The sequence below is a fragment of the Penicillium hispanicum genome, assembly GCF_028827665.1.
Source record: "Penicillium hispanicum strain IBT 35686 chromosome Unknown utg000006l_segment0_segment0, whole genome shotgun sequence".
NCBI classification, from domain to species: domain Eukaryota; kingdom Fungi; phylum Ascomycota; class Eurotiomycetes; order Eurotiales; family Aspergillaceae; genus Penicillium; species Penicillium hispanicum.
In genome coordinates, this window is record NW_026623198.1 from 557,323 (window position 1) to 583,220 (window position 25,898).

Sequence of the window (25,898 nt, forward strand, 5' to 3'; positions counted from 1 at the left end):
CCTCTCCCACCCCACGATATGCCCGTGCATGCAAAGCCGGAGCTTACGCCGAGATGATGCATGCTAATGCTCGGATAGCCATGAGAAGAACCTTGCATTCTGTCTCTATTACACTTTACTTTGCAGCGATTAGTCTTTTCCCCTCTCCGGTAGCATCGAAGTCGCGCCTACACGAAGCATGAAATAACCGAACGCCCCTGCATTTCTTAATAAAGCCCACCCCGCCTCTACCTCCTGTGCTGCGACTGACGATGTCTCGCCCATTCCCATACACCTACATCTCGTGCCCCTGTGCCGACACCCCTGTGCCCGACCCGGCCAGGAAACGCAGATCGAGGGACTCGCCGCAGAAACAGACACCCGAGCGAGCGACCAACGCCAATGAAGAACAAAACCAATCACAAAAACCCGAGTCTGAGTCACAAGGCGACGATGGGGATGAAGAGCAGACCTTTGATCCTAGGTCTCCTCGGTCGAATTACTCGCTGTATCCACCCGAACAGCTTCTGTACTGCGAGGATTGTCATCAGATAAAGTGCCCACGGTGCATAACAGAGGAGATTGTGAGCTGGTACTGCCCGAATTGCCTCTTCGAGACGCCGAGTAGCATGGTACGAAGTGATGGAAATCGGTACGTACGAGAACTCAAAGTACCCGAACCTTCAAACTGCTAACATGCACAACCACCAGCTGTGGCCGGAACTGCTTTAATTGCCCTGTCTGCACGGCTCCATTGGCCGTCAGTACCATTGAGAATGTGACAGGAAATGGGAATCAACAAGGTCCTTGGGTTCTGTCGTGTGGTTATTGCCTTTGGACCACGCTCGACATCGGTATCAAATTCGACAAGCCCACCAACATTCGCAGCCAGCTGCAGAAAATGACCGATGTGACGGCCCAGCCTGGATTTGACACCCGGTCCAGACAGGCCTCGCGGACTTTTGGCGACTTAAAGTCCCCTCTGTCCACGTTTGCTTCCATCGATGAGCAATCGAATACTCGGGAGGATGACGAGCAGTCGTCTACAACAAAAGATGAAGCGGCGAATACCACGCCTCTAAATGCAGAAGCGCAGTTTGCGGCGCTAAAGTCCTTCTATCGCACGCAGATATCAGAGACGTCGTCATCAGCCAGTGATCCCCTCGGCTCTGAACTCGGATTCTCCTCACCGGGAGCTCTGAACCGGCTGATGTCCCTGTACGCCTCATCATCCCGTCTCAGCGGACTCTACGGCGGTAACAAGAAACCCAAGTCCAAGCCGCCGGTGATGCGCGAAGCCCTCACCGCCAGCGAGGGTCTGCGCCTTGCCCCCGAAAGCGGCGAAACGGCAGTGATCGAGCGACTTGCCTCCCCGGACTGCGGCTGGGACGGCGTGGCATCGCTGGACCAGCGCGCCGAGCAATCGCCCGACGTGCGCTTCGTCGATGACCTGCTGCCGCTGCCGGTGCTTCTGCGCACCAAGCGCGCAAAGCGCTGCAAGTCCTGCAAGCACATCCTCGTCAAGCCCGAAACCAAGCCGCAGTCCACGCGCTTCCGTATCCGCCTCATCGCGCTCAGCTACATCCCCCTCCCGACCCTGCGTCCGCTTGCGCTCCCTGCGTCCTCGGCCGTCGCCGCTCCCGCTCCAGACCTCACCTCCCTGCCTCCGCTGCGGCCGATCCATGTCCTCCTCACGCTGAAAAACCACATGTTCGACCCCGTCCGCATCACCCTCGCCACACCCTCCGTCACCCCGGGCCGCGTCGCCAGCAAAGTCACCGTGTTGTGCCCGCAGTTCGACATCGGCGCGAACAGCGACGTGTGGGACGAGGCGTTGCAGGGCGCCTCGGCGCCCGTGACCAGCGACCCGCGGCTCCCGGGTCTGCGCGGCGCGGAGAAGGTGCCCGAGGCCGGCAAGGTCTGGGACAAGGGCCGGAACTGGACGACCGTCGTGCTGGAGGTGGTTCCGGGGACGCTGCCGGGGTCTCAGGCCGAGGGGGGGGACCAGGCGACGCGCGAGGAGCGCGCGGCGGGGGCGGCGCAGCCGGACGAGGATGTGCTGGAAATCCCGGTGTTCGTGCATATGGAGTGGGATGCGGAGGCGCAGCTTGAGCAGCAGAATGTGGGGAAGGCGTCGAAGCCGGACGACTTGGTTGCTCGGGAGCTGGCGTACTGGATGGTGCTGGGGGTGGGGAGGATCCAGGCGGTGTTGTAGATGGGGGGACGAGTTGCTGGTGGGTTGGTGGTTCCTCGTTGGATTTGTTGTTTGCCATACCCCGGATGATATTCAGCTGTTGCACATACATCGCATCTAGAGAATTGAGTATTTGTCTATTGAGCTCGAGACCTTGAAAGGAAGGCGAACAGGGGCATTATTCTCCGAATCAGGTACTCGGTATTAAACATAGCTAGTAAATCGAAGCCTTAAAAGTGACAGGCAAATCCAAGCTACGCAGGCAGAATTGAAAGTCGGAAATGTTCAATTGGAATATTTATCACATATCCCATCCCATCCTCATTAGAGAAGAACGGCCCGGATGGAATTCAGCACCGCGGCCTCGCCCAGGAAGTGAGAAACCGGCGGACCAACCATGCACCAGTCAATGGAGGGCACGTAAATCAAAAGGAAAAAAACCCATGAATGCATTTTTTGGTCTTTCACCCGTCATGCTCTCCTTGAATCTAGACGAGTTTTCAGTTTCGGACCTAGAAACAAGCCAACCCATACACCCGACATCTGGCTCTCCCCACCAACGACAACACACGCTTAGTACTCGGCGCCGCTCTGGGGGAACTCGAACACGACAGCACGGCCGGTTAGTCGGCGGTAGACCTCGCCGTAGGCGTCGAGGCGGTGGTCGACACCGCCGCGCTCCTTCTCGTCCAGGACAACCTTCAGGGTCTTGCTGCCGTCCTCCTTGGTGCGGGTGCGCTTGCCGACAATCTCGACGGGGTAGACCAGGTCGGTCAGGATGGAGTCGTGGACGGCGGTCAGGGTGCGCGAACGGGGGCGCTTCTGGGTCTGGGTGGTGCGCGAGTTGACGGAGCGCTTGGGGCGGGGCAGGATGCGGCGCTGAGCGACGAAGAGGACGTGGCGGTCGGAGAACTTCTTCTCGAGCTCGCGGGTCAGGCTGTGGTCGCAGAACAAGTTCACGTGTCAGTTCCCATTGTGCTTTGGTGATCTTCGCGAGGGCTGCTGCTTCCCAGGGGAGTGTCGTCTTACCGCTGCTGGATCTTGTGGAAGCCCTGGAGAAGAGGGACAGGGACGAAGATGACGATGGCCTTCTTGCCGTGGCCGACCTCGACCTGTGGGGGAGAGAGATGTTAGACGTTTCGGTCTAGACAAATTGCTGCGTGCGCACACAAAAATTGGGTACAAAAATTTTTGGAATCATTCCGGGAACAGCGTCGAGGGAATTCATGGTCGGTGTAGTCGTATGGCTTCCGAAATGCCTTCTCCGACAAGACAATGGTGTTGAGACAGTCATAGCAGGCAATTGGTGCATGTCCACAAATATCTTCAAATAATTCCATCTCTTGCTCCGATATGACCGACACGCCCAAAAATTCCCTCGCCGCAATTCCAGGCGATTTCCGATGGCGACAACAATATCCGAATCCTTACCTCACGGGCAGAGGCGAACTGCAGGGGCCGAAGGGTGGCCTTCAGGTCCTGTGTGTTGCTCTCGAGGTCGAAGAGAGCGCCGGCGATCGCGGTCTCCAGCTCGGAGGGGCTCTGCCGGGACGGCGAGTTGAGGGCAATCTTGTTGATGGCAGCCATGATTGCGAGCGACGGGGTGCTGCGGAAGTGCTGGTTGAGATGTCGGCGGAGGGGAGGTGTTCTCGCGGTCAAGAAGCAGGTGTGAATTGTGGGATCGACGATTTCGCTTAGGGTGCGCTTGTGCCCGATTGGGACTAGTGCGGACTTCCACTTAGGGGATGGGGTGTCCCGTGACTGGTCTGCCCTCGGCTGCTTCTGATTGGCTAGAGAGGTCTGCATTCTACCATTTTGACATGTACATTTCTAAATGATACTGCACCATTCGAGGCAACGGGATATAGCATGGGCGAGAGGTCCCAGTCGCCAAAAGCAACGAAAATGAGACGCAAAAAGAACATGAAATCAAAGACAAAAGGGGAGACGCCTGGACCCATGGGGAAAATTTGCAAGTGTGATTTCAAGAAACGGAGGCCTTCTCCAAATCTAACAAGCACAGCCCTCCTTGGCTGTTGCAGCGTTGCGGTCATCCAGATTGACGCGAGAGTCCTCTGCCGACCGACCTCCGAGGGCAGTCTGGCCAGACCCCGCAGCACCTCGGCCGGTCTTCAGGCTGCTCTCGGGAATGGCGTTGGCAATGGCAGTGAAGACGTCCACCACGTTGGTTCCGGTCTTCGCACTGGTCTCGAAGAACAAAAGTCCCTCCTCTTCCGCATATGAGCTCGCTTCACGCGTCGACACCTTCCGAGCATCGCCGGAAGTGACATCCTGCTCCTCACCTTCCACGCCGGCGGCCTCCTCGCCGTCAGGACCAGCCGACTCATTCGCATCCTCCGAAGCGGCCGATGCCGCGGAAGCATCGCCGCCGTCGTTGGTCAAGTCCAGCTTGTTGCCAACGAGCGCGATCACAATCCCCGGGCTGGCTTGGCGCTGCAGCTCCGCCACCCAGTGCCGAGCTTTCGTCAGGGACGACGGTTTGGTGACATCGTAGACAACGAGCGCGGCTTGCGCATTGCGGTAGTACATCGGGGCCAGCGAAGCAAATCGTTCCTGGCCCGCCGTATCCCAGATTTCGAACTTGATTGTGCGCGTTGGGAGAGAGCACTTTTGTGTCAGGAATGCAGCTAATTGATGACGTTAGCGGAACGTTCGAAGGGGTCATATGGGGGCTGAGGAATGCTGGGTATGGCTCATTCTGAGGGATCGCCCCCAGTGTAACACCACCTAAGGGCCCCGTTCATCCAAAAGGATATGTATGACTAGCAAAGAAGAAGCCTCCCATCCTCGGGCGTTGATTGGGGGGGGGGGGGGGGGTTGCTTACCGCCGATTGTAGGTTCCTTGTTCTCCTGGAAATCATTGTTGACGAAGCGAAGGACGAGTGATGACTATCAGAGAAGACATGTATGATCAGCCAGTGATTCCCGTGTAACGTGGCGAGGCGAGCTGTACCTTTCCCACCGCAGCCTCTCCTAGCAGCACCAGCTTGACGCTGCTGCTTGGCTTCGGGGCGTTTGCGTTCGCCGGGTCGGACATGACTGAAATCGAGAGACGAGAGCAGGGCGAAAGAAAAAGCACCGGTCAGGCCGTCGTGCAGAAAGCGACGCCTATCAAACAGTCGGCGATCAGGCAGAAGGATGAGCTGGCGGGTTCAGCTGGTAGTCGGGCGTTGGGGGCGACCAGCTGACAGGTCCGACAAGATCTGAAACGATAGCGTCGTCGGTCTCAAGGGAGTATGGAAGGAGGCGAGAAGACGTCGCAATCCACGGTGCTCAGAGTCGTGAAGGTCTGGGAATCCTGGGAGGGAGGTTGATGATGACAGCGGGCCCAATCTGGCTTAGTGCGAACACCCAAGCCGGCAGTCACGGGATTGCCATACAATAACTATGTAGACAATGGACTGTGAAGACCAAGTAGGAGATATACAATGGGAATGATGTATCCTCGGGATCGAGATGGTACGGAGTACAATTTGACCTTTTTGATCTTCCTGACGATGCTGGCTTGGAGCAAGTGGGTAGTTTCTTATGCAAGTTAGACTGATCTTTTCGTCTGCTTGCAGGCTACGATTGCGGCTCTGGTATGAGCCTCCGACTGGGAGATATCAGGCGCTTCTTCCAAGATGCGCGAGTTGCTGCTTTACGAGGATCGTGAGGGAAAAGAAGACCGGGAGAAAGAAGCCGATCGGCAATAGTGTGGGCGCAAATGGCTTCCGGTCTTCTGGTTTCCTGGGTACCTTGGTTCACGCCCATACAGACTTCGACAAACCAAAACACGACTTTCCCACTTTCCCATAGATCTTCAATCCAGTCCCAACAAATGAATTTATCAGCTATGCAACCTTCTGCCAGGCACACAGCAGAACCAATCCGGCCCCGGACCAACTGGACCGACTACAACGTGCCCGTCATGAACCCGGCAAAGCCTCGTTCCTGATCCTGATCTTCCTGATCCACAACACCGCTAGTGCCCAACGGGTATGCGCGATGATGTCGGGCGCCAGCGACGCCCTATTCGGGCCCCAGACCCATCTGCCACAGCATCGACAAGGCGCGCATCGAAAACCAGGCCGGCGGTTCCTGGCCCGGCGGTGGTCCCCAAGCAAATCTGCCCGACGCCCTCTACACATCCCGCCCGGACGAATCCGAAAAAACATGACGGGCGGCATACACGACCGCACGACATCATCCCAACGCTGCGCAAGATGGCGATTTCAGTCCGTGGGACCCCGGTCTAGACCCCGGGTTCGATTGGAGGGCCGGTCTGAGCGCGACACGATCAATCGACTGGCGCTTACATGGGCAGATGCGCGCGAAAATATAATCCAGGCATCAACGTCCAAGGACACATACAAGTACACGCTCGTGAACACGGCGGCTCAGAATGGAATCAGCAAAAACGTGCTATTGACCGTGGGGTCGAAGGTCTAGGTTCTTCTGGTATCAGTCCATGCATCCCATGCAACAAAGTCCGTCCCATCTATACCATAACGCCGAGGGAAGAATCTCAAAAATCAAGCGAGCCACAGGAAGAAGACCGACAGGAAAGGGAGAGCGAAGAAAAACACTTTTGAGAGATTGAACAGATGGATCCCGGGAGAGGTAGGTCGGAAGAAAGGCGTGAGGTGGATGGAGATGTTGAGGGTCCGAGCGAAATAAAAATATCCATGGATGAAGCGTGGCTGACGAAGACAAGAAAGGTCACGAAAGAGGAAAAAGTCGGGGCGTCGACGCTGAGAATCCGAAACCGATGCAGGAAAAGATGATTAAAAAGGGTATAATGTGGTCGCGCAAGGCCAGTGGCGAGTAGACAGCAAGGATATGACCGAGAGAAACGGAAGCCAAGTAGATAGTGTTACAAGTGTCTAGAAGCTGTCAGTTGCTGCCCAAGATTAGGCGCGCAGGCATAGGATGACTCACCGAAAGATAGTGCGAATTCCAAGCATAGGGGCGTCAAACTCCAGCATCCGTGGGCGCCAGAGAAGAAAAAAAAAAGAACCAATCCCAAAGCATGGCCAGAACGGCGGCACCAAGTGTGCGGATCAAGGGTATCATGGAGAGCAATTATTTCGGAGGTGGTGGTGGAGCGCCAGGCTTCTTGACACCAGTTGTGTCGTAGGCGCCTCGCCCCATGTTGAAGGCCGACAGGTCGCGGAGAATCATGTTGAGTTCTGCGCAGTGAATCATGGTCAGAGTGATGGTCAGGCGAAGTGGTGACAAGAGCCAAGTTGGGGTTTTTTTTCTCGGTCATGCACGTAGGGTCAAGAATGAGATGAAGAACTCACCAGGTAAACAGCACCTCGCCCGGTTCTTATATAGTAGTTTCTCGGCCGGGGATTTGAGCGCCTGGCAAACGAAGTCCCAATCCACCCCCCGAAGCAAATCAAGAAAAAAAAAAAGGTCTAGACAAGGACGGACGGTGCAGGCGATGGACGCAGCTGCAGTCGAGATCGGAACGGGCGATCCTTTTTAAAGACCACTGGGACAATGCGGGCGCCGGCAGATTGTAGGGCAGGAATGTGACGACACAGGGACCGAACGGGAATGGCGATGCGGCAGGCGGTTCGACAGGTCGCGCGTTGCTTTTTATCAGGGAGCAGCGTCGCGGGAGAATCGGATTTGCGCCGGGGAACAGGAAAAGATTCAGGATAAGCGCGAGGGTGGCTGCAGAATCACGGCCATGAAATCGCGATCTGAACCAGGAAAAACGGCCAGAAGGGATACAAAGCCCAGTCGGCAAGGGACTGGGAAAGGAGAAGTGCCGCGGAAGTATGGCCCGGTAGATCCGGTGGACAAAACGTATCGCAAGGGAGAAGGGAGGAAGGGCGAGTAGGGAGGGTCGTTCACGGTATGTCCAGCGATCGAAGAGTCCTGGGGACTTTGCTAAGTTGCAAAAAAAGGGAGACCCAGGGGGGCGATTGCGTAGATATAGACCGATGGGCTGTGAAAGCGACGAGCAGGGCGATCATCGCGTTCCTTTTTCTGGAACATTAGAAAATAAAATCAAATCAAAAGAAACCCGCATGGAAATTACCCAAAAAATAATCCAAAGGGAAACTAAATTGATTTTAATTATTTCAATTATTTTAATTATAATTATTATTATTTTTTTTGATTTTATAAGCTTGTGGGCCCCATCGTTTCTTTGTTTAGGAGCGGCTCTCCCGTCTCTGGTCCCGGGGAACAGGATCCCAGCCCCCTTTCTACGTTCTCCAACGTCTGCTAACGTATAATGTTGCAGTAGGGGCGATCGGGGCCTGGTTTTCTTTTCTTTTTTTTGCCCTTTTTCTATCAATCAAAATCCCAACTTTGATCTGTCACAATTTCGATAGATCACGCCCAGGATTTCATATTGGAGACATCACGTTCGGGATCCTTTTTGCCCAAAGGTACCTTGCAGAGCAGAGCAGAGCAGACTGTATCCAAAACACATCCGTGAAGAGTCATTTCCCGCAACTTGACCCAGACAAGCTCTCCACTCCCAGGGGAAGCTAGGAACCGACTCTCCGGGCAGCCTCTTGCATAAGTGGAGCAGGGACACGCAGGAACAGAGAACCCAGTAAAGTACCGAATACCTAGATAGTACTTTGTATACTATGGACGATGGCTGTCGTCTCATCAATTTGAGTCCTCAAGGTATATCCCTAGGGAGAGATGGTGTAATTCCGTTGCTATGTGTTTGGGGGGTGTCGGTACTCAATCTGGTACTTGCTTTACCTGGGCCCCATCGGATGGATCGCATATTTCTAACCATCTTGGTGCTAGCGATCCCAGAGAGTTGAACACTATGGACTTCTACTGCGACACTATACATTAACCTAGCCTTGACCCTACATCCAGGGGCTGCTTGGCCACTTCCTGGAAACGCTGACATCGGATGCCTAGGTGTCATCGACCTCCAGCTGCAATCATTTCCCCTTTGTCCAATCTGAGTCTTAAGACCAACGACTGTCGCCTAATCAAGACCAGACAGTCGGCCTCGCGGACTCCACGCAGTCACCATGATTATTCCCTAAGTAACGGTGGTCTCGGGAGCCTTGTTCTGGCCCCCGGCCAATCGCTTCTTCTCATCCTCGCCCCTATCCCCTTGGTCGCGCTGTACTGTAGCAACCACCCGTTCACACCAGGCCAATCGTCCTCTCATCACCCCGACACTTGCTTTTTCGTGTTCTCGTCGCACCCACCCACACCACCACCTTTCCTTGTCTCATACAGTCCCGTCGGTCCTAGAAAAGCGCCCCCGTGTTCCAAGCGATCGATCAGAACGCCCGTTCGATCCTGTTGGGGGGAAGGGCTCCATCATAGGGGGTGGGCCACTCTCTCCCCGAAAGGAGAAATGAATGGCTCCATGACTTGCGACAGCCGAATCACATCGCCCAGCGAACCCACTCTCTCGCATTTACGTGCGAACATTCTTTCCGCCTTCTAGCCTTTCCATAAGTCTCCCGGCAGCTTGGGTGCGTCTCCAGAACTGGGTAACGGACAATACGCGTTGGATGGAAACATTCTTGCTATGTATCCCTCGAGACAGGCATACAGAGTACTATCTCAGCACCGGGCAAACGGATTCCCGTCCAGCATCTCGCCACACTGGAGCCGTAGCCGCGGGCGGGTTCTCCAGCCACCAAGTGAAACGCGCTCGTCGCTGGACACAGCCGCCCTCGCCCTTATCGCTCTGCTCGATGGGCTCGGCCTGTTTCAGCCAAATTCTATGTCACTGACCCGAGGGGGCCAGACACTACACGTATCTAGTGGCGCCAGGCTGCGGCGGGAATCGTTCAGGTTCCTGCGCACAGCGCCTATACGAACCAAGTGCTGGTAAACTAGCAGGGTCTGGGTATGGCCTCGCTGCTCATGGCCATCGGCTCTGGACGATCGACCGCGGAAGTGACTCCGGAGCCGTTGGTGAGATCGAAGACACGGCTGGTGCGATTCCGCGGGTGACTAAAGAACGGGATATGAGACGACGGTTGACTGCGCATATTATTATTGAATCTATAGATATTTCGCACTTGACTCTGGTTTGATGAGTGTTTCGCTTTCTCGTGTCGCCCCGTTCCACGTCTCCTGTCTCCTATTCGTGGTATCTCCCGACACAGGAACGGATTGGAATGATCGATTTAGCCATTAGTCGTACCGAGCAAGAAGGACCGATCTGGACTGTCCCGCCATCACGATGATCCCTGGTGGGCCACAGGTCGCGCGCGGTAGCAGAACGCCAATGAATAACGGGGGCGTCGACGCCATCTCCGTTGCGCGATGATCCCGATTCGAGCATGACGGAAAAGAAAGAAAAAAAAAAAAAAAAAAGGAGACATGACGAGAAAACGAGCTTCCTCTTTTTCTTTCCCCGGTGGACCCGGCAACCGACACTCTCCGGTACAGCTAGAACGACGCTAGAAACGGAAGAAAACACCACGGGCCGTGTGGATGGTTGGCCTCTGGCTGATTGGTCTATGATGGGGATGCTGGGGTCCTAGTCGCGACGGTGTCTTTGCTCCGGCTTCCCCGTTCAGTAGAGAAATCCCTGCGCCGTCGAGCTGGGACAGGTAAGATTGTCCTACCATGTAGAGTATATATATATTACCCAGCGTTAGTACGATCCCAGAGGAAGCAGGATTGCCAGGCACAACGGCCCCAATCCAGGGCGCTGGTTCTTTGCCTCCCAAGACCAGACGGATCCAGTCAAATGCGCTCGCCACAACGGGTTCCTGGGAATCGCGTCTCCAGACTTCGGCTCGATGCATTAGTCCACCCGCGCGGAACAAGGTTTAGCTGGATTGCATGAACCATGGCCTGGAACTGTTTGGGCGATGTACAGCAGAGAGCTTGATGGAGGATCCGAGTCGATGATGCTTGCGGTAATGTCTAGATCGCCTGCTGTTGGTATATAGATCTGGAGGCGGCGCGTGCCAATCGTCGACCTCCGTCATCGCATAGCTCCATCCTCCGATCAGGCAGGTCAGTATCTCGGGCGATGCAGTGCTCTGCCGCACATGCATCGTGTCGACCCGGTGGCGTTCTCAGCGACAGGGGGGCGTCGGGACCGACTCGCGGAAGATGAGCCGCCCGCGTTGGGCCAACCACCTTGCAGCACGATCATCCAAGCAGGGGCGGACTTCCTGGTTGATGGCTGGCTTCTTTGTTGCAATTGACAGCTGGTCGATGTGTCAACCTCTCAAAATTGTGGCTGCTTTTCATTGTCCACCATCGCTTATACTCCGTATCCTCCGAAATACCACTCACTGTACATGTCAGAAAGTACAGACACGCGTGGCCTTCGTCTTTCGTACCTTCTGGACCAGCTCCACCACCCTAGTGTAATCAGACCAAGAGTAAGCCGAAAGTCTGAATGGGGCAGGTCTGATTCCCAGGTGTCTGCTAGGGCTGCGCGGATGCAAAGCCGGACGATCTTAGTCTCGGAGGTCCCAGAAAATGGGTTCCATCATCACCGAGGCGAGAAAAATCGAAAGGTTCTGGAACGAGTGGACATCCACTGGTGAAGCTGTATTCCGCTGTACTCCGCAACGGCACTCGTGAAAAAAGACAAGAATGCTGCATTCACCCGAGACGCTGGAACGCATCTGCTCCACGATGCGTTTGGTTGAGCAACGCCTAAGCAGCTGCCCGACCCGAAGGAGAGAGCCGTGCCGTCAACTCATTCTGGCCTTTTGGCGATCCGATCGAAGCGCCTTTCGGTTGGTCTGGATTTTGTGTAGCCGCGCCTTCTTCCCTTTTCCCTTTTGACTCTTCTCTCTCCTCCAAGGCTAGCTCTCCTCCAAGGCTGGCTGAGGATCGTCAGAAGAGCACACCGCGACATCCGCAAGGCAAATCCTGTCATCACGTTGACAAGCCGGAAAGCATCCAGGCCTGGGTGGGTATGAGAGTCCTTTGGGAACCGAGTGACAGCCTCAACCCCGATCCTCAGCGCCGGGTAAGCTCGCAGGTGCCAGGAGAAAAAAAAAAGAAGCACCACAGATGACGATCGCCGACGGTCCATAGCCCCAACACCCACTGTGCCGGGACTGATCGTCTCCTTTTTCCCTCCCTGTCGGATCAGCCGCCCCTGACTCGCGATGCGCCGTGGATATGAAGGCAACACCGAAAGTACAGTGCATATGTGCACAGCGGAAGAAGCATGGGGGCAGACAATTTCAGATCGATCGAGCCATACACAGTACAATGCGAACACACTTGACGACAGGCCCACTGGCGGGTTCGCAGCGGGAATTCCGCAGCCAGTCGAGATGCAACGGTTGATGATTCCAGCCACACTAGTGGGCGCCAGTGGAGATACGCTTCGAGGTGCTGCGAGGTTGGGTGCCCCTGGAACCAGAGAAGTACCCTGCTACCGATATAGAACTGGATGGAACGCATAGATAAACACTCTGGATAGTCGCACCGGACCATCGCCCCCGATTCCCCGGCCTCTAACCCTCCATGACACGCGCTGCACCATCACTCGCGGCTGGAAGCACGACAAGCTTGGTGCATCGCATCGCGGCAGCTTGCTGTGCAGCGTGCAGCTCTTTCCCTCACAAACATTAAGTTCAGATCTAGCGGCTATCTTGCAGATCGACGACCTAGGGAGGAGTGATTGCTGCATCAGTTTCCAATTGTATGTATGTACCTGTCGCCGGGTCTCGCCTGCGCAATCGTGCATCATCGTCAGTTCCCGACGGCGTCGCCCCCCTTCCCGCCATCGTGCATTACGCTAGGAGATCGTCCAACCTTGGGGTGGATCGGGGAACCGAATTCCCCCCGATGCAGCTGTCGATTCCAGGAAATCAGTTGACGTATCACCTCATTCTTTTTCTTTCCCCTTGTTGTGCCCGTCCAACCGGATTGGCGGAGAATCCGGCCGCTTGGATCTCCAGTGCACGTCGACTGTAAGTCACTGAAGCGGGATGCATTGGTATGCAGGGACCTGTCGTCCCAAGAATGACAAAAGAAAAACTGCATTGAGCGCCCACAAACGACACAGCGCGCGCCCGCGTTCTCGGGATACACAGTGCTCGATCGGGTCGCGTCTAGACGCGTCCGAGCCCTATGGACTTGTCAATCTCGTCCCTCATTCTTGCTGTCATCCGATCCCAATACGGAGCTGTCACATCTGATTTGGAATAATGCCTGGAGAGACCTTGCCTCTGGCTGACTTCATTAGAGATACATACCGATCTACGGGTGCTACCTTGAATCCTACCGAGGCACTCGCCACTCCCTTTCAATGCGACACCTCACGATCGCGAACAAACAGTGTGGTATGCCATTTCGAACTGGTGCAGGCGATTCGCCGTTAGCAAACAATTCCTCACCCGCTCTCGCCGTCTTCAACATACCTGCTCATTGGTCTGGCAGATCAGCACCCGGGGCCCCTTGCCGACTCCCTTGGTGATATCTATCACCGTCTCGCCATCGCCAGGCCCCTTGTCGTTGGCAGCCGCGTCGATCGCCACGCCCAGGCTCTGGCATTTCTCTGAGAGCGTCCGCCTAAGCAGCGCACTCTTCTCGCCAATCCCACCCGCAAAGACGAGCGCATCAACCTGTCCATCCAGCTTGAGATAGTAGTTCCCAATGTAGCCGAGGATGCGGTCCACGACGATATCAAAGGCTAACCGGTGCGCCGCAGTGGGCGGATTCTCGACCGCGATCTCGGCGAAATCGGTGGTGCCCGCCAGTGCCTTCCAGCCGGACTTTTTGTTGAGGATCTCCTCGGCCTAGACGGGGGATGCACCAGTCAGTTCGTCGCCCGCGCGAGTAGGAATGGTATAGGCGCAGGTCATTACCGTGCTGATGTGCATCTCCTTCGTGCTGGCGGGGCTCAGTTTCCCCGCGTCGCTGGTATAGTGGAACACCAGTCTGGGCGCACGTAGGTTAGCACCTCGACCACGAGCATCTCCGGCGACGAGGAAACTCACGAGGGATCGATGTCTCCGCTGCGCGTTGCACCGGGCAATCCGGCGAGGGGCGTCAGGCCCATCCTGGATCATGTCGATTAGCGCAGTACTCGGTGCGGTGGACGGGGCACCGCTCACGAGGTATCGATCGATTTGCCCTCGCGAATCGCACATATCGAGGCTCCACTTCCCAGGTGCATTGCGATCATGTTGGTTTTCTCCGCGGGCTTGTTGAGGAACTGCGCCACGGAGCGCAGGATGAACGAGTAGCTGATGCCGTGGAATCCATACTTCCGCAGCCCGTTGGCCGTGGCGACCTCCTGGTTGATCGGGTATGTCCGCACCTGCGGGGGCAGAGTCTGGTGGAAAGCAGAGTCGAAGAAGGTAATGCTGGGGACGCTGGGAAGCTCTTTTCTGCAGAGGCGGACGATCTCCAAGGCCGAGAAATTGTGTCTATCCGTGGCCGAAGTCCGTTAGCACGCGGTTGCGATCGGGGGATGGCGGGTATGTAAGGAACCACGTTCCACGTACAGCGGGGCGAGGTCCTCGAGCTCTTCAAGATGATGGAGGGTGTCGTCGTTGATCTCGACAAAGTCGCTGTAATCGCCGCCGTGCACGATCCGGTGGCAGATGTATGCCAGGTCGCGATCGCTGGCGACCTCGGACAGCTCGAGGTCATGGAAGCAGCGCTGCAGGATATACTTGAACGCATCCTGGGGGTTGCTCAGCTTCTCCTGCAGCTCCTCCTTGATCTTAGTTGGGCCCCGTTGGTACTTCAACGATGGCGGTGGTGCCGTGAGGCCCGAAAGCTGGACATCCGCGATAGCTCGCGGCGGGTGGTCGGAAGTATAGAACGTAACCTTGACCGAGGACGAGCCGGCATTCACGGCGAGAATGTGTTTCGCCATGGCTTGAGAACAGTCCACTAGAGATTCTCCTGTCGCAAAGATGAGGGCAATGCCAGGCAGATACCACACTGAGAGCACGCTCTGCTGGGAGTGATGTCAGGATGTGAACGGGTTGTGACGTCGCCCACGCCGGGAACAAGCCGGATAATATAGCCAACCTGCTATGGGGAGACTCTTCCATGACATGACCCAGCCATTAAGTAATCGCATGATTCCCCCGGCGTCATTTCTGGGTTGCTTGTCTGCTCATCTCTTCACTCTGTAATTTTTCTTTCGGCTGTCGACGGTCTCTTGCTCTACTGCTTTATACTCAGCCGATCCCGTCCCGCGTTGATCTTCCGCGCCAAGCTCCAGTCTATACTCCCATCTGGCCTGCAATCATGCCTGGCGAAGTCATCGACCGACCAAACCCGCAGCCCTTGCCGTCGCATTTGCCCGATGGCTTGGAGAACCTACACATCGAGCTACCGCATGACGTTCTGGATCAAAAAGCTTGCGATGCCTTGCTCCGGTTCCGAAGGGCGGCATTGTACATTGCGGCTGGTGAGCAACGGGATATTTCATGGAAATTCGACACATTCAGGCTGATACTTTCCTGCAGCGATGATTTTCCTACGGAAAAACACGCTTCTCAAAGATCCAATTTCCTTTGATGACATTAAGCCGCGACTTCTCGGTAAGCTGATCGGATATATATCCACCCTTCCCAGCGGTGCAGCGTACTGACGGAGGATTGCCCAAGGTCACTGGGGAACATGCCCCGGACTCATCCTCGTCTATTCACACCTGAACTACCTCATCAGAACAAAAAATCTGGATATGCTCTTTGTGGTTGGACCAGGACACGGCGCCCCGGCAATTCTGGCTGCGCTATGGCTGGAAGGCTCCCTCGAGAAATTCTACTCCCATTATTCGCGTGATAGCAACGGACTGCACAAGCTCATTTCGACATTTAGTACCGGGACTGGACTTCCCAGGTCAGTTCGCCATTCTCTACTGGATTCGCGAGATCGCTGACTGATTGGGATCTCCGTAGTCATATCAATGCCGAGACTCCTGGCGCGATCCACGAGGGTGGTGAGCTCGGATACGCTTTGGCTGTGTCTTTTGGCGCTGCCATGGATAACCCTGACCTGATTGTGCCCTGCGTCGTTGGTGATGGGGAGGCCGAGAGCGGCCCAACTGCCGCGTGCGTCATCTTGTTACCCTCCACCCTTTTGACAGTGAATCGCTAACGACGGAGCAGTTCCTGGCACGCGATCAAGTATCTCGATCCAAAAGAGTCTGGGGCCGTCCTCCCCATTCTGCATCTCAACGGGTTCAAGATTAGCGAGCGCACGATATTCGGATGCATGGACCGAAAGGAGCTGCTGGCGCTGTTCACTGGATATGGATACCAGGTTCGCATCGTGGAGGATCTGAATGACATCGACACCGATCTCCACTGTTCCATGGTCTGGGCCGTGGGGGAGATTCACAAGATCCAGAATGCAGCTCGCTCCGGAAAGCCAATCCTCAAGCCCCGGTGGCCAATGCTGATCCTCCGAACCCCCAAGGCAGGTCAACACGTCGTCCGTCATTGGTTCTCCCGACTAACGTAGCGCACAGGGATGGTCAGGGCCGAAAGAGCTCCATGGGCAATTCATCGAGGGCTCGTTCCATTCGCACCAGGTGCCTCTACCCAAGGCCAAGTCCGATAAGGAGCAACTGGCCCTGTTGCAGAAATGGCTGTCGGACTACAAGCCCGAGCAGATCTTCACAGAGGACGACGACATCGCCGACGAGATCAAGAGCGTGATCCCTACCGACAGCGGAAAGAGAATGGGCCAGCGTCTTGAAGCCTACAACGGCTACACGCCTCCCACGCTGCCCAACTGGAAAGACTTTGGTGTCAAGAAAGCGTCGCAAGAAAGCGCGATGAAGGCGGTTGGCAAGTTCATCTGCGAGGTCTTCGCACAGAACCCGCACAGCGTGCGACTGTTCTCGCCCGACGAACTGGAGAGCAACAAGCTCGACGCCGTGCTCGAGCGCACCTGTCGCAATTTCCAATGGGACGAGTTCTCCAACGCGCGCGGCGGCCGTGTCATCGAGGTGCTCAGCGAGCACATGTGCCAGGGGTTCATGCAGGGCTACACGCTGACGGGCCGCGTGGGCATTTTCCCGTCGTACGAGAGCTTCCTGGGCATCATCCACACGATGATGGTGCAGTACGCCAAGTTCATCAAGATGGTCAGTGCAACGCATTTTCCCCGCGTCCACGCTCGTCTCCCTGCTCATGCTAACTTCCCATCACCCGTAGGCTCGAGAGACGACCTGGCATTACCCCGTCAGCAGCATCAACTATATCGAAACGAGCACCTGGACCCGCCAGGAACACAACGGCTTCTCCCACCAGAACCCGTCCTTCATCGGGGCCGTGCTGAAGATCAAGCCCACAGCCGCGCGCGTCTACCTGCCCCCAGACGCAAACACCTTCCTTACGACCGTGCACCACTGCCTCAAGTCCAAGAACTACGTCAACCTGATGGTGGGCTCGAAGCAGCCGATGCCGGTGTACCTCAGCGCCGACGAAGCCGAGAACCACTGCCGCGCCGGCGCCTCGGTGTGGAACTTCTGCAGCACGGACGACGGGCTCGACCCGGACGTGGTGCTGGTCGGCATCGGCGTCGAGCTGACGTTCGAGGTGATCGCGGCGGCGGCGCTGCTGCGCCAGCGCGCGCCGGAGCTGCGCGTGCGCGTCGTCAACGTCACGGACCTGATGATCCTGGAGAACGAGGGCGCGCACCCGCACGCGCTGTCCAAGCAGGCCTTTGACGACCTCTTCACGGCCGACCGGCCCGTCCACTTCAACTACCACGGGTACCCGCCGGAGCTGCAGGGCTTGCTCTTCGGCCGGCCGCAGCTGGACCGCGTCTCGATTGCCGGGTACATGGAGGAGGGCAGCACGACCACGCCGTTTGACATGATGCTGTTGAACGGCACGTCGCGGTTCCATGTGGCGCAGGCCGCGGTCCATGGTGGCGCGAAGCATAATAAGCAGATCCAGATCCGGGGGTTGGAGCTGCAGGCGCAGCTGGGCCAGGATATTACTCAGACGAGGAAGGAGATTATGGAGAGCCAGAATGGTAGGTCTTTGCCCTGCGGCTGGGACGGGGGGCGATGCTGACGTGGCTTTTAGATCCGGAGGGTATGTATGACCCGCCGAGTTTCACGTAGGGAAAGACGTGGATAGGGTGGTCAGGTCATGGAAAATGAGGCGTTGATCTAGATACGGCTGGATAGTAATTGAAAGTCTTTTGGGATAGTTTGAATGCCAATAAATGTTGAATTTATCGCAAGATCTGGTCAGCATGGGCCTCGGTAATCACATATGAGGTGGAATGGCAGGTGGAATGGCAACGTCGCCAGCCTGAGATCGATATGGGGTAGAAACTATCAAAGTAGAAGACTGTAATCAAGCGTGGAAGCCTGAATAAATAGGCTATTAGGGGGTGGGCCACTCCTGGTAATTAAAAGCAGCAAATTTAGAAGCATCTGGGGGATATGAAAGGTAAAAAGGACTAAATCAGCACCGCACCTCATGTAGTGTACTTGTACACGCCGGTCTAACTGCCTAGATAGAGCCGAGAGGTAACTATTCAGGATGGCCCTGATTCCGGAGCCTTGGGTTCAACACCTGGCCATGGGGTGTGCTTTTATTTTTTTACTTTTTTCTTTTTTCCTGGAATTGATGGAATCTTTCACTTGTGTTTTCTTCACTCGGACATAACATCCTTCTGATATACTTCGATCCACGTGGGTCTTGGTATCGGCAGAACTGGGCGGTGAGTAGCCGATATGTGGTTATGTAAGCACTCAATCCGATCGGCCTGAGGAGCCTTAACTCAGAACGTGAATGCGAGATGCATCTGGCGATAGGTGTGACCACGTTGTCAGAGCATAGCCAGTCATGACCAGAGGAGATTTATCGATCCAGTTGAGGATGTCTATGTACTACCTGGGCCTGTTGCGTTGGATTCCTGGGTGATTACGCCTGGAGTGCTTGTGCTCGCGCTCGCGCTCGCCATGGTGCAGCATAACGCAACATGCAAGCCACATGGAATTGTTGATGCCTGGGATGCAATTAACCAGGTATTGGGTGGTAGGGTACATGGTAGGGCAGGTGTCTGCATCACATACTACCACGATTGTGCTGACGGTGTTTTCTATAGGACTCTCTGGCTTCCAGCCACCCGACAGTCGCTATGGCAATGTTGGATTTGCAAGAGCGATGGAGTATTTGAAACTGGGCGTGAAGATAAGTATCTATTGTCAGCACATTATTATTCTGGTAGCATGCTCGTCACATCCTAGCTGTCACTGCACTGTCAGCTGCAGAGATCCATTCGACCACTTCCGATGTTGATCCACATGGCAGTGTTCAGGCAGCTTGCATACCTCAACGCTCTATGGGCGTATCTGTTCAGCCTGCAATAATCCCCAAGCTCGTTCGTGTTGGGAAGACCCCCAATGCATGGCCAGTTTCAAATCTCGAATGTCTCATTGGAAACCTGAAGCGGTGAGGGATTGCGTCGCATGTACCGATGGACACGGAGTCGGACGTTCCGTACACTTCAATCCTCCGTCTATAGTCGCCAAGCCGTAGCGCTGCGGCATCTACTAGACATGAACGCCGCACCAGCTCCAATCACTGTTGGCGTCTGGTGTCCGTCTCCAGTTTAAATTCCAGAGTCTGGAAAGCGGGAGTGTCGGAAGAGCGAGATCTCCCAAGCTCTTCCAAGCTTGGCGCCCCGGTCGCTAAACCCGAATTAGAGGTTCTTGCGAGTGCAGCGGACATCTCTATCGGTCCGAATTCCTATCAGATCAGGCCCATTTGGCATGGTTCTTGGCTGTGATGTCTTCCCATAGGATGGTCCACTACCAGCTCTTTGTTCTCTGCCCCCACTGATTCAATTTTTTTACCTGCCCCATCCGCCCCTCGTGTCGGGTCGGTAATTGTTCCCCCGATGGCCGTTGGCGCTCTGAATGGAGTATTGCATGTCGCGGTTTCTACTCTTTCGGGGCGGGCTATTCCGCCCCATCTTGTTTTATATATACTTAGTCTGCCTAGTCACCCGTTTGCTGCTGTCTGATGCTGTCACTGGGACGACTATTGTTCCTTCGTCTTTTGTTTCGTCACGCATCTCCGACCATTTACTTCGCTTCAGCATATGACCCTTTGCGGCTTACGATATAATCTCTATTCGCCTACGACATCGGCTTTCGCATCTCATCTGTCTGAACTATACCCGTCTCGCATCCGCGCCTCTTTCTTTGTCTCTCTTCTTTTATTTACGTCGATTAATTCTCCGACCTGCACCAACTCGTGTATATCCCCGAACCTATCATGGCGATCGACGAGAAAGCCCTATCAATCGGCTGCTATGCCAAAATCGACGGCGTCGACACCTCCTATGGCTACGTCCCGACGCTGGGCGCCGGAATCGCCTACTGCACACTATTCGGCCTGTCGATGATCCTGCACACCGTCCAGTTCTGCTGGAAGCGAACATGGTGGTGCTCTCTGTTTAGTATTGGTTGCCTAGGTAAGTCATAGATCAACGATACCACTGCACCAACCGTCGAATACAACTGACCCGGTGCCCCAGTCGAGGTCCTCGGATGGGCCGCCCGAACCTGGTCGTCCAAATGCCCATACAACGGAGACGCATTCTTGATGCAGATCTCCACCCTGATCATCGGTGAGCACGACCCGATCGACGATACACGCCCGACGACGACCACCTGCTAACCAGAACCCGCGACAGCCCCGACCTTCTTCACAGCCGGCATCTACGTCCTGCTCGGCCGCTTCATCCAAATCCTCGGCCCCGAATCCTCCATCCTCAAACCTAGCCTGTACCTGTGGATCTTCTGCACCTGCGACATCGTCTCGCTTGTCGTGCAAGCCGTCGGCGGCGGCATGGCCTCCAGCGAAGTCAACCAGGTCAACGGCGACACCGCGCCCGGCACCCACACCATGGTCGCCGGTATCGTCTTCCAGCTGTTTTCCATCACCATCTTCGTCTTCTGCGCCGCCGACTTTATCCGCCGCACCCTGCGCCGCCGCCTGCTGCAGTCCATGACCGGCTCGATCGTCCCGCTGCTGGGCGCGATGGTCCTGTCTGTCGTGTGCATCTATATCCGGAGTATCTACCGGACCATCGAGTTGTCGCAGGGCTGGTCCGGCTACCTGATCACGCACGAGTCGTACTTTATCGCGCTGGATGGCGCGATGATGGTTGTTGCCGTCGCGGTGTTCAATGTCATCCACCCCGGTTGGTTCCTCTCCGATGCGCAGAGCGTCGGGGAGAAGAGAAAGGATCTCTCTGTCGACGAGGTGGAGATGATTCATCCCGAGTCTGGTTGATTCGAGTCTTTGTCGTAGTCGTGGATGGTTGGTTTTCTTGATTGGGTCTGTTGGTTTTATTTTTAATGCGCCCTACTACAGATAGATACCTTGGGCGGACTATCTACGGAGTTTTTTTTTAGCGGAAATGACTATAGACCTGTTATCTGAAGCTCAAGTGCATATACTGAGGTATCAACGGGAAGCCGACGGACATGGAGTCATGACCGAGTGCCAACAGACACCCGTAAAAGCAGACAGAAAACATACAAGCATCGACCTGGGCCAGGAATGCGGTGGTATCCCCGCAAGGAAGGAACAAGAACCCGAACGTACACGACACAAAGAACCGAGGTACCTCCCAGCACGAACGATATCGCACCGAGCGCCGAGCGCCGTCTGAAATAATCCGGACTTCAAACACCTACGCCCCCTAGCACCATGCGCGCATGTCACTCTCGCATACTATACGCCGTCCACGGCTTCGATCCAGCCAAAAGTGCCGCCCACCGCCAGCGTCGCGACAGCCCACACCGCGCCCCAGGTGAATGCGCCCTGGACAGAGACACGCTGGATGGTGCCCGCAACCTGCACGACGGTATTGAGCAAGACGGCCGCGGCGAGGACGAGCGTGCGCGAGACCAGGATCCGGGTTTTGGTCGACAACTGGCACCAGGTCTTGCGATACAGCGCCGCAATCAAGTACTCGCCGTCGCGACTGGTAGACTGGGCGGTTTCCTCTGGCGGCTGGGCAGGGTGGCCGGTCGAGCTGACGAACAGGAAGTCGCGCACTGCGCAGCCGGCGGGAAGCAGGGTTAGGAAGAGCGTGGGGAGGCCGGCCGGGCCAGCGTGCGCGGCGCTGATATCCGGGAGACTCTCGAAGTGCACGACCAGCTGGGCGGGCAGCCAGGAGGCGTAGCTGGCGTAGAGCACGACGCTGAAGATGGAGGTCGCCGCGAGAGTGGTGTAGATGGTGGTGAGGCGGTCCTGTAGGATGCCGCGGTTGGCGACTGCGGCGGAAGACGCGTGCGAGAGATCGTGGACGGAGGCGGCCCGGCGCAACGAGGCGAAGGGTATCACCGTGGAGAGGACGGTGATGGCGTACGAGGCCAGCGCGGACGTCGGCCGCACGCCGTAGAAGAACGAGAGCAGAGAGTAGGTCGGGAGGTGTGTCAGGAACAAGAACGAGGCGACATCCCAGCCTGCGTGTGAGACGGCGCGGTCAGCCTTTTGGCTCTTTTGTGGTGCTTTGCATGCGACGAATACACTCACTGTCAAATCCCAGGATCCATGCGAGACCAACCTCCACGGCTCGCCAGGCTACTAAGCCACCCACTTCCCACCATTCCTCCAGGTGCTTACTGACTAGGCCGAGCTCGCCCTGGGTCAGGCTCGCTGTGAGGGTGAATAGGACTGAGCTCACGACCAGACTGCCCGCAACAACCAGCAAGAAGCGAGCGGGCGAGGGAATACGCGCCAGGCGAGTCTGTGCGAACGTCGCCAGGGCCTTCTTAGAGTCGCGGGTGCGCGCGTTGTCGGCCCCCGACGAGGTTTTCTCTTTCGGCGACATGATCGAGCTTCTTTGGCGAAGAGAAGAGCTGCGACAATTGACACGAGAAGAGCCCAGCAGTTCAGCAAAGCAGGAGGAAAAGTGGAATGTTGGTGGGCGGCGGTGAGGACGCGATGATGTCACTACTGGGGGATTTCCAAGGTCGCGTCACCCATTTCAAGGTCCAGGTTATACGGAGGAGTAGATTACATTGCCTCATCGAGAGTATAGTACTCTAATCCTCTTCTTCGCCTTCACGCTCAGCCACCGCGAATTCTACCGTCCCGCTCTCGTTGCCTCTGGTATCTCGCACGACAATGCGGTACTTGCCTTGATCCCAGAGATCCTTGATAGTCAACTCCCGCGTGCGTCCGAGACTCTCAATGTCGCCGATACGCTCCAGAGTACCATCCAGGTGCTTGTCAAAGCCTTCCGTCCCACAGATCTGCCGGAAGGCTTGCTGCATGGGTACAGAATCGGCGCGCACCATGGCGCGGGAGTCGATGGTGAAGATATTCTCGTGATCGTAGGACTGGATGAAATCGGCGCGGGTCATGATTTGGCGGGCTTCATGAAGGGGGATCTCGGGGAGGATGTGGCCGCGTTCGGAATCGTAGGTCTTCTCCATCTCCTTTTCACGCTCTACCAAGGCTTTGGCAAGGACCATGGCAGCAGACTATGTGTGTGTGTGTGAGCGTATTAGATATCGAATGTAGAGCGACGAGAGGAGTGGGCCACGTACCGAGAACTTCTGCTCATCCATCACGTCGTCGTCCATCTCTTTTCCTAGGATCCAGCATTTGTTGAGGAGCCATGTTCTCTCGGCCCGGCAGATGTCCTCACACGCTCTCATAATATCGGGTGATTTGGCGACTCGGTTCAAGAACGACAGTCGACCGCCAACTTTGTTGTAGACATGCTCCAGGATGGAAGACTGTAGATTTTCATCGAAGAATTGCCTGCGGTATTTGCTCAAGGCAGACATCGCCTTGTCCTTGGGCAGATCGGTGACCGGGATGACTTCCATCCGGGTTGCGTAGCGCTTCAAGCGCTCATATACCCAGTAGTCATCGCTGTTGAGGACTTTGGAATGGGTAGGATTAGTGACATTCAGATACATCGACGGACAGGGAACCTACTGGTTGTGACAAGGCCGCTGGCAGCCCATTGCTCGGCACGCTGCTGGATCATCTCGAGCAAATCCTGACCGTCGTGGTCATCGCGAACTAGATGGGTGCTGTTGACGATGAGAACCAACGGCGGTGTCCCTTGGCGCCTCCTGGCTAAAGCGACCTTTTCCAGCTTGTTGAACGCGCGCTCGATATCTAACAGAGCGGTGGTGTCCCGCGGGCCGCGGATACTGAAAAGGCTGCCGATATAGCTGAATACCAATGTTAGAGTCAATCCTTCGAGACAACAGCGAGGGATCTTCGGGATGCCCACTCTTCATGGAATTCGTAGTCCAGCGCCTTTCCCAGTCGGATCCGGAAAATCTCCAGGTCGGCATGTGCTTCAAACATCGCACATCCAAGGCCGTTGATCTTGCGCATGGCCTCAAGGAGCATCGACGTCTTTCCGGTGCCCTTCTCGCCCACCATCAGATAGTAATGGCCACTGCGTCGTCCAGCCACGATGTCATCGATCCGGGCTTGCTCATCCCGGGCGATCCAATGCTCCTCGTGGCGGTACTGGTGCTTCCCAGATACAACACCTGCAACCTCGAGGGCGGGATCGCCTGGATTAAAGGCATTATCCATCTTGTCTAGGATCAGGTACTTGTAGTACTGGTGGTACGAGTAACCCGCGATTCTGTTGAGCAAAGGTTAGCCGAGGCAGACATCGTGAATGGTGGCATACTGGGGAGTATTCCTACCCTAGAATGGCAATTGAGGCGGCCGTGGTAGCGGCCGTCTCCAACATTTTCAGGATGGTGGATTTGAGAGTGGGATCAGAGTCGTTCTTGCGGCCCTTGCCGCCGTCCTCTCCATCATTTTGATCGGTTGGATCAGGCGAATACTGACCCGTATTTTGCGGGTTCGAGGAATTGAACCGCATCAATGAGTATAGAAGGACTCGTCCATTAGACCTGGCCGGTGTGGACCAGCCCTGTCGAGTGTAAAGTGACAGGGGCTGCGCGACCCTCCGCCATAGCATCGTGGATTTTCTTGCTGGGTTGACAGGCTGTACCTGGCGTGAGTGCCCTTTTTTATTTGCCGAGAGCGTGATTTCCGCTCGAGATGCAGTTCACTTGGAACGGCAGATTGGGGTCGATCTGATGCACAGCGCAACGGCCACAAGGCTTAGTATGTTACAGACGGGCTCCACGCCACACCACCAGGGATGACGCGTCAGAAAGAGAGAGTGGACGGGCGAAAGACCCAAAATGTCAGAAACAGAGACACAGAAGAATTGAAATGAGAGACAAAGAAAGATTGAAGGTATCCAGATGGTACGTCAGCCAGGAACGGGCGAAAAGAGGGCGTTGTGGCTTAGTCGCGGTGGAGTTGGTCCCGGCATCTCATAGGGGCTTGGCAGTTGCAGTTGCCAGTTGGACATTTCAGCTTTGGAGCTCTTTGAATGGATCGAAGTCAGCAGTGGACTTGATTGAAACCAAAATATGCACTGGAAGTGACTCTGACAGACAGAAAGACGGTACATGCACGCTCTATGCTTGCTTCGTCTTACGTCACGTATCTTGTACTATTTAGGCAAAGGCGGTGCTCGTAGGATCGAGAGTCGGGTTTTCAGATTAGAACACTTCTGGTCTACGCAAGAGGTATTGTTTACGAAGCACAAGCAGCTCACACCATAGGCCACACGTTATTGTCTGGTTGTGGGGATAGGCGTGTGGGTTTCTCATCTGGTTCGAGATGACACCCGACGTTCCTGCGATGACCCAGTAAGGCTGATACTTTACTTCAACCGAAAGTGACTGGTAGACGGTAGACTATAAACGACAGTT

The 25,898-nt window shown here is 55.7% G+C and overlaps 9 protein-coding genes across 9 annotated transcripts; 4 read left to right on the forward strand and 5 right to left on the reverse strand.

Moving 5' to 3' along the window:
- Positions 1-251: 251 nt before the first annotated feature.
- N7459_006571 (putative dynactin Arp1 p62 subunit RO2) lies at positions 252-2,194 on the forward strand (the record flags this gene model as incomplete). Its single annotated transcript, XM_056945739.1, has 2 exons — positions 252-631; positions 691-2,194. The coding sequence occupies 2 exons, from the start codon at positions 252-254 to the stop codon at positions 2,192-2,194; spliced, it is 1,884 nt and encodes a 627-aa protein (XP_056797738.1).
- A 552-nt stretch (positions 2,195-2,746) lies between these two features.
- Positions 2,747-3,979, reverse strand: N7459_006572 (40S ribosomal eS7 domain-containing protein; the record flags this gene model as incomplete). The annotated part of the gene is made up of 3 exons (XM_056945740.1): positions 2,747-3,110; positions 3,203-3,285; positions 3,605-3,979. The coding sequence occupies 3 exons, from the start codon at positions 3,977-3,979 to the stop codon at positions 2,747-2,749; spliced, it is 822 nt and encodes a 273-aa protein (XP_056797739.1).
- A 204-nt stretch (positions 3,980-4,183) lies between these two features.
- Positions 4,184-5,231, reverse strand: N7459_006573 (Rab family GTPase; the record flags this gene model as incomplete). Its single annotated transcript, XM_056945741.1, has 3 exons — positions 4,184-4,821; positions 5,020-5,083; positions 5,148-5,231. 3 exons carry the CDS (start codon positions 5,229-5,231, stop codon positions 4,184-4,186), a joined length of 786 nt encoding a protein of 261 aa, XP_056797740.1.
- A 586-nt stretch (positions 5,232-5,817) lies between these two features.
- On the forward strand, positions 5,818-6,625 carry N7459_006574 (uncharacterized protein; the record flags this gene model as incomplete). Its single annotated transcript, XM_056945742.1, has 2 exons — positions 5,818-5,888; positions 6,028-6,625. 2 exons carry the CDS (start codon positions 5,818-5,820, stop codon positions 6,623-6,625), a joined length of 669 nt encoding a protein of 222 aa, XP_056797741.1.
- A 6,806-nt stretch (positions 6,626-13,431) lies between these two features.
- N7459_006575 (uncharacterized protein) lies at positions 13,432-14,999 on the reverse strand (the record flags this gene model as incomplete). Its single annotated transcript, XM_056945743.1, has 6 exons — positions 13,432-13,470; positions 13,534-13,911; positions 13,981-14,053; positions 14,113-14,175; positions 14,230-14,544; positions 14,623-14,999. 6 exons carry the CDS (start codon positions 14,997-14,999, stop codon positions 13,432-13,434), a joined length of 1,245 nt encoding a protein of 414 aa, XP_056797742.1.
- Positions 15,000-15,379: 380 nt separating this feature from the next.
- N7459_006576 (putative phosphoketolase) lies at positions 15,380-18,215 on the forward strand (the record flags this gene model as incomplete). Its single annotated transcript, XM_056945744.1, has 8 exons — positions 15,380-15,542; positions 15,601-15,675; positions 15,742-15,976; positions 16,036-16,188; positions 16,246-16,570; positions 16,608-17,228; positions 17,299-18,124; positions 18,178-18,215. 8 exons carry the CDS (start codon positions 15,380-15,382, stop codon positions 18,213-18,215), a joined length of 2,436 nt encoding a protein of 811 aa, XP_056797743.1.
- A 2,170-nt stretch (positions 18,216-20,385) lies between these two features.
- On the forward strand, positions 20,386-21,408 carry N7459_006577 (RTA1 domain-containing protein; the record flags this gene model as incomplete). Its single annotated transcript, XM_056945745.1, has 3 exons — positions 20,386-20,584; positions 20,648-20,740; positions 20,795-21,408. The coding sequence occupies 3 exons, from the start codon at positions 20,386-20,388 to the stop codon at positions 21,406-21,408; spliced, it is 906 nt and encodes a 301-aa protein (XP_056797744.1).
- Positions 21,409-21,852: 444 nt separating this feature from the next.
- On the reverse strand, positions 21,853-22,957 carry N7459_006578 (uncharacterized protein; the record flags this gene model as incomplete). Its single annotated transcript, XM_056945746.1, has 2 exons — positions 21,853-22,589; positions 22,660-22,957. 2 exons carry the CDS (start codon positions 22,955-22,957, stop codon positions 21,853-21,855), a joined length of 1,035 nt encoding a protein of 344 aa, XP_056797745.1.
- A 214-nt stretch (positions 22,958-23,171) lies between these two features.
- On the reverse strand, positions 23,172-25,090 carry N7459_006579 (ATP-binding protein; the record flags this gene model as incomplete). Its single annotated transcript, XM_056945747.1, has 5 exons — positions 23,172-23,612; positions 23,679-24,019; positions 24,076-24,317; positions 24,380-24,745; positions 24,810-25,090. The coding sequence occupies 5 exons, from the start codon at positions 25,088-25,090 to the stop codon at positions 23,172-23,174; spliced, it is 1,671 nt and encodes a 556-aa protein (XP_056797746.1).
- Between the last annotated feature and the right edge of the window lie 808 nt (positions 25,091-25,898).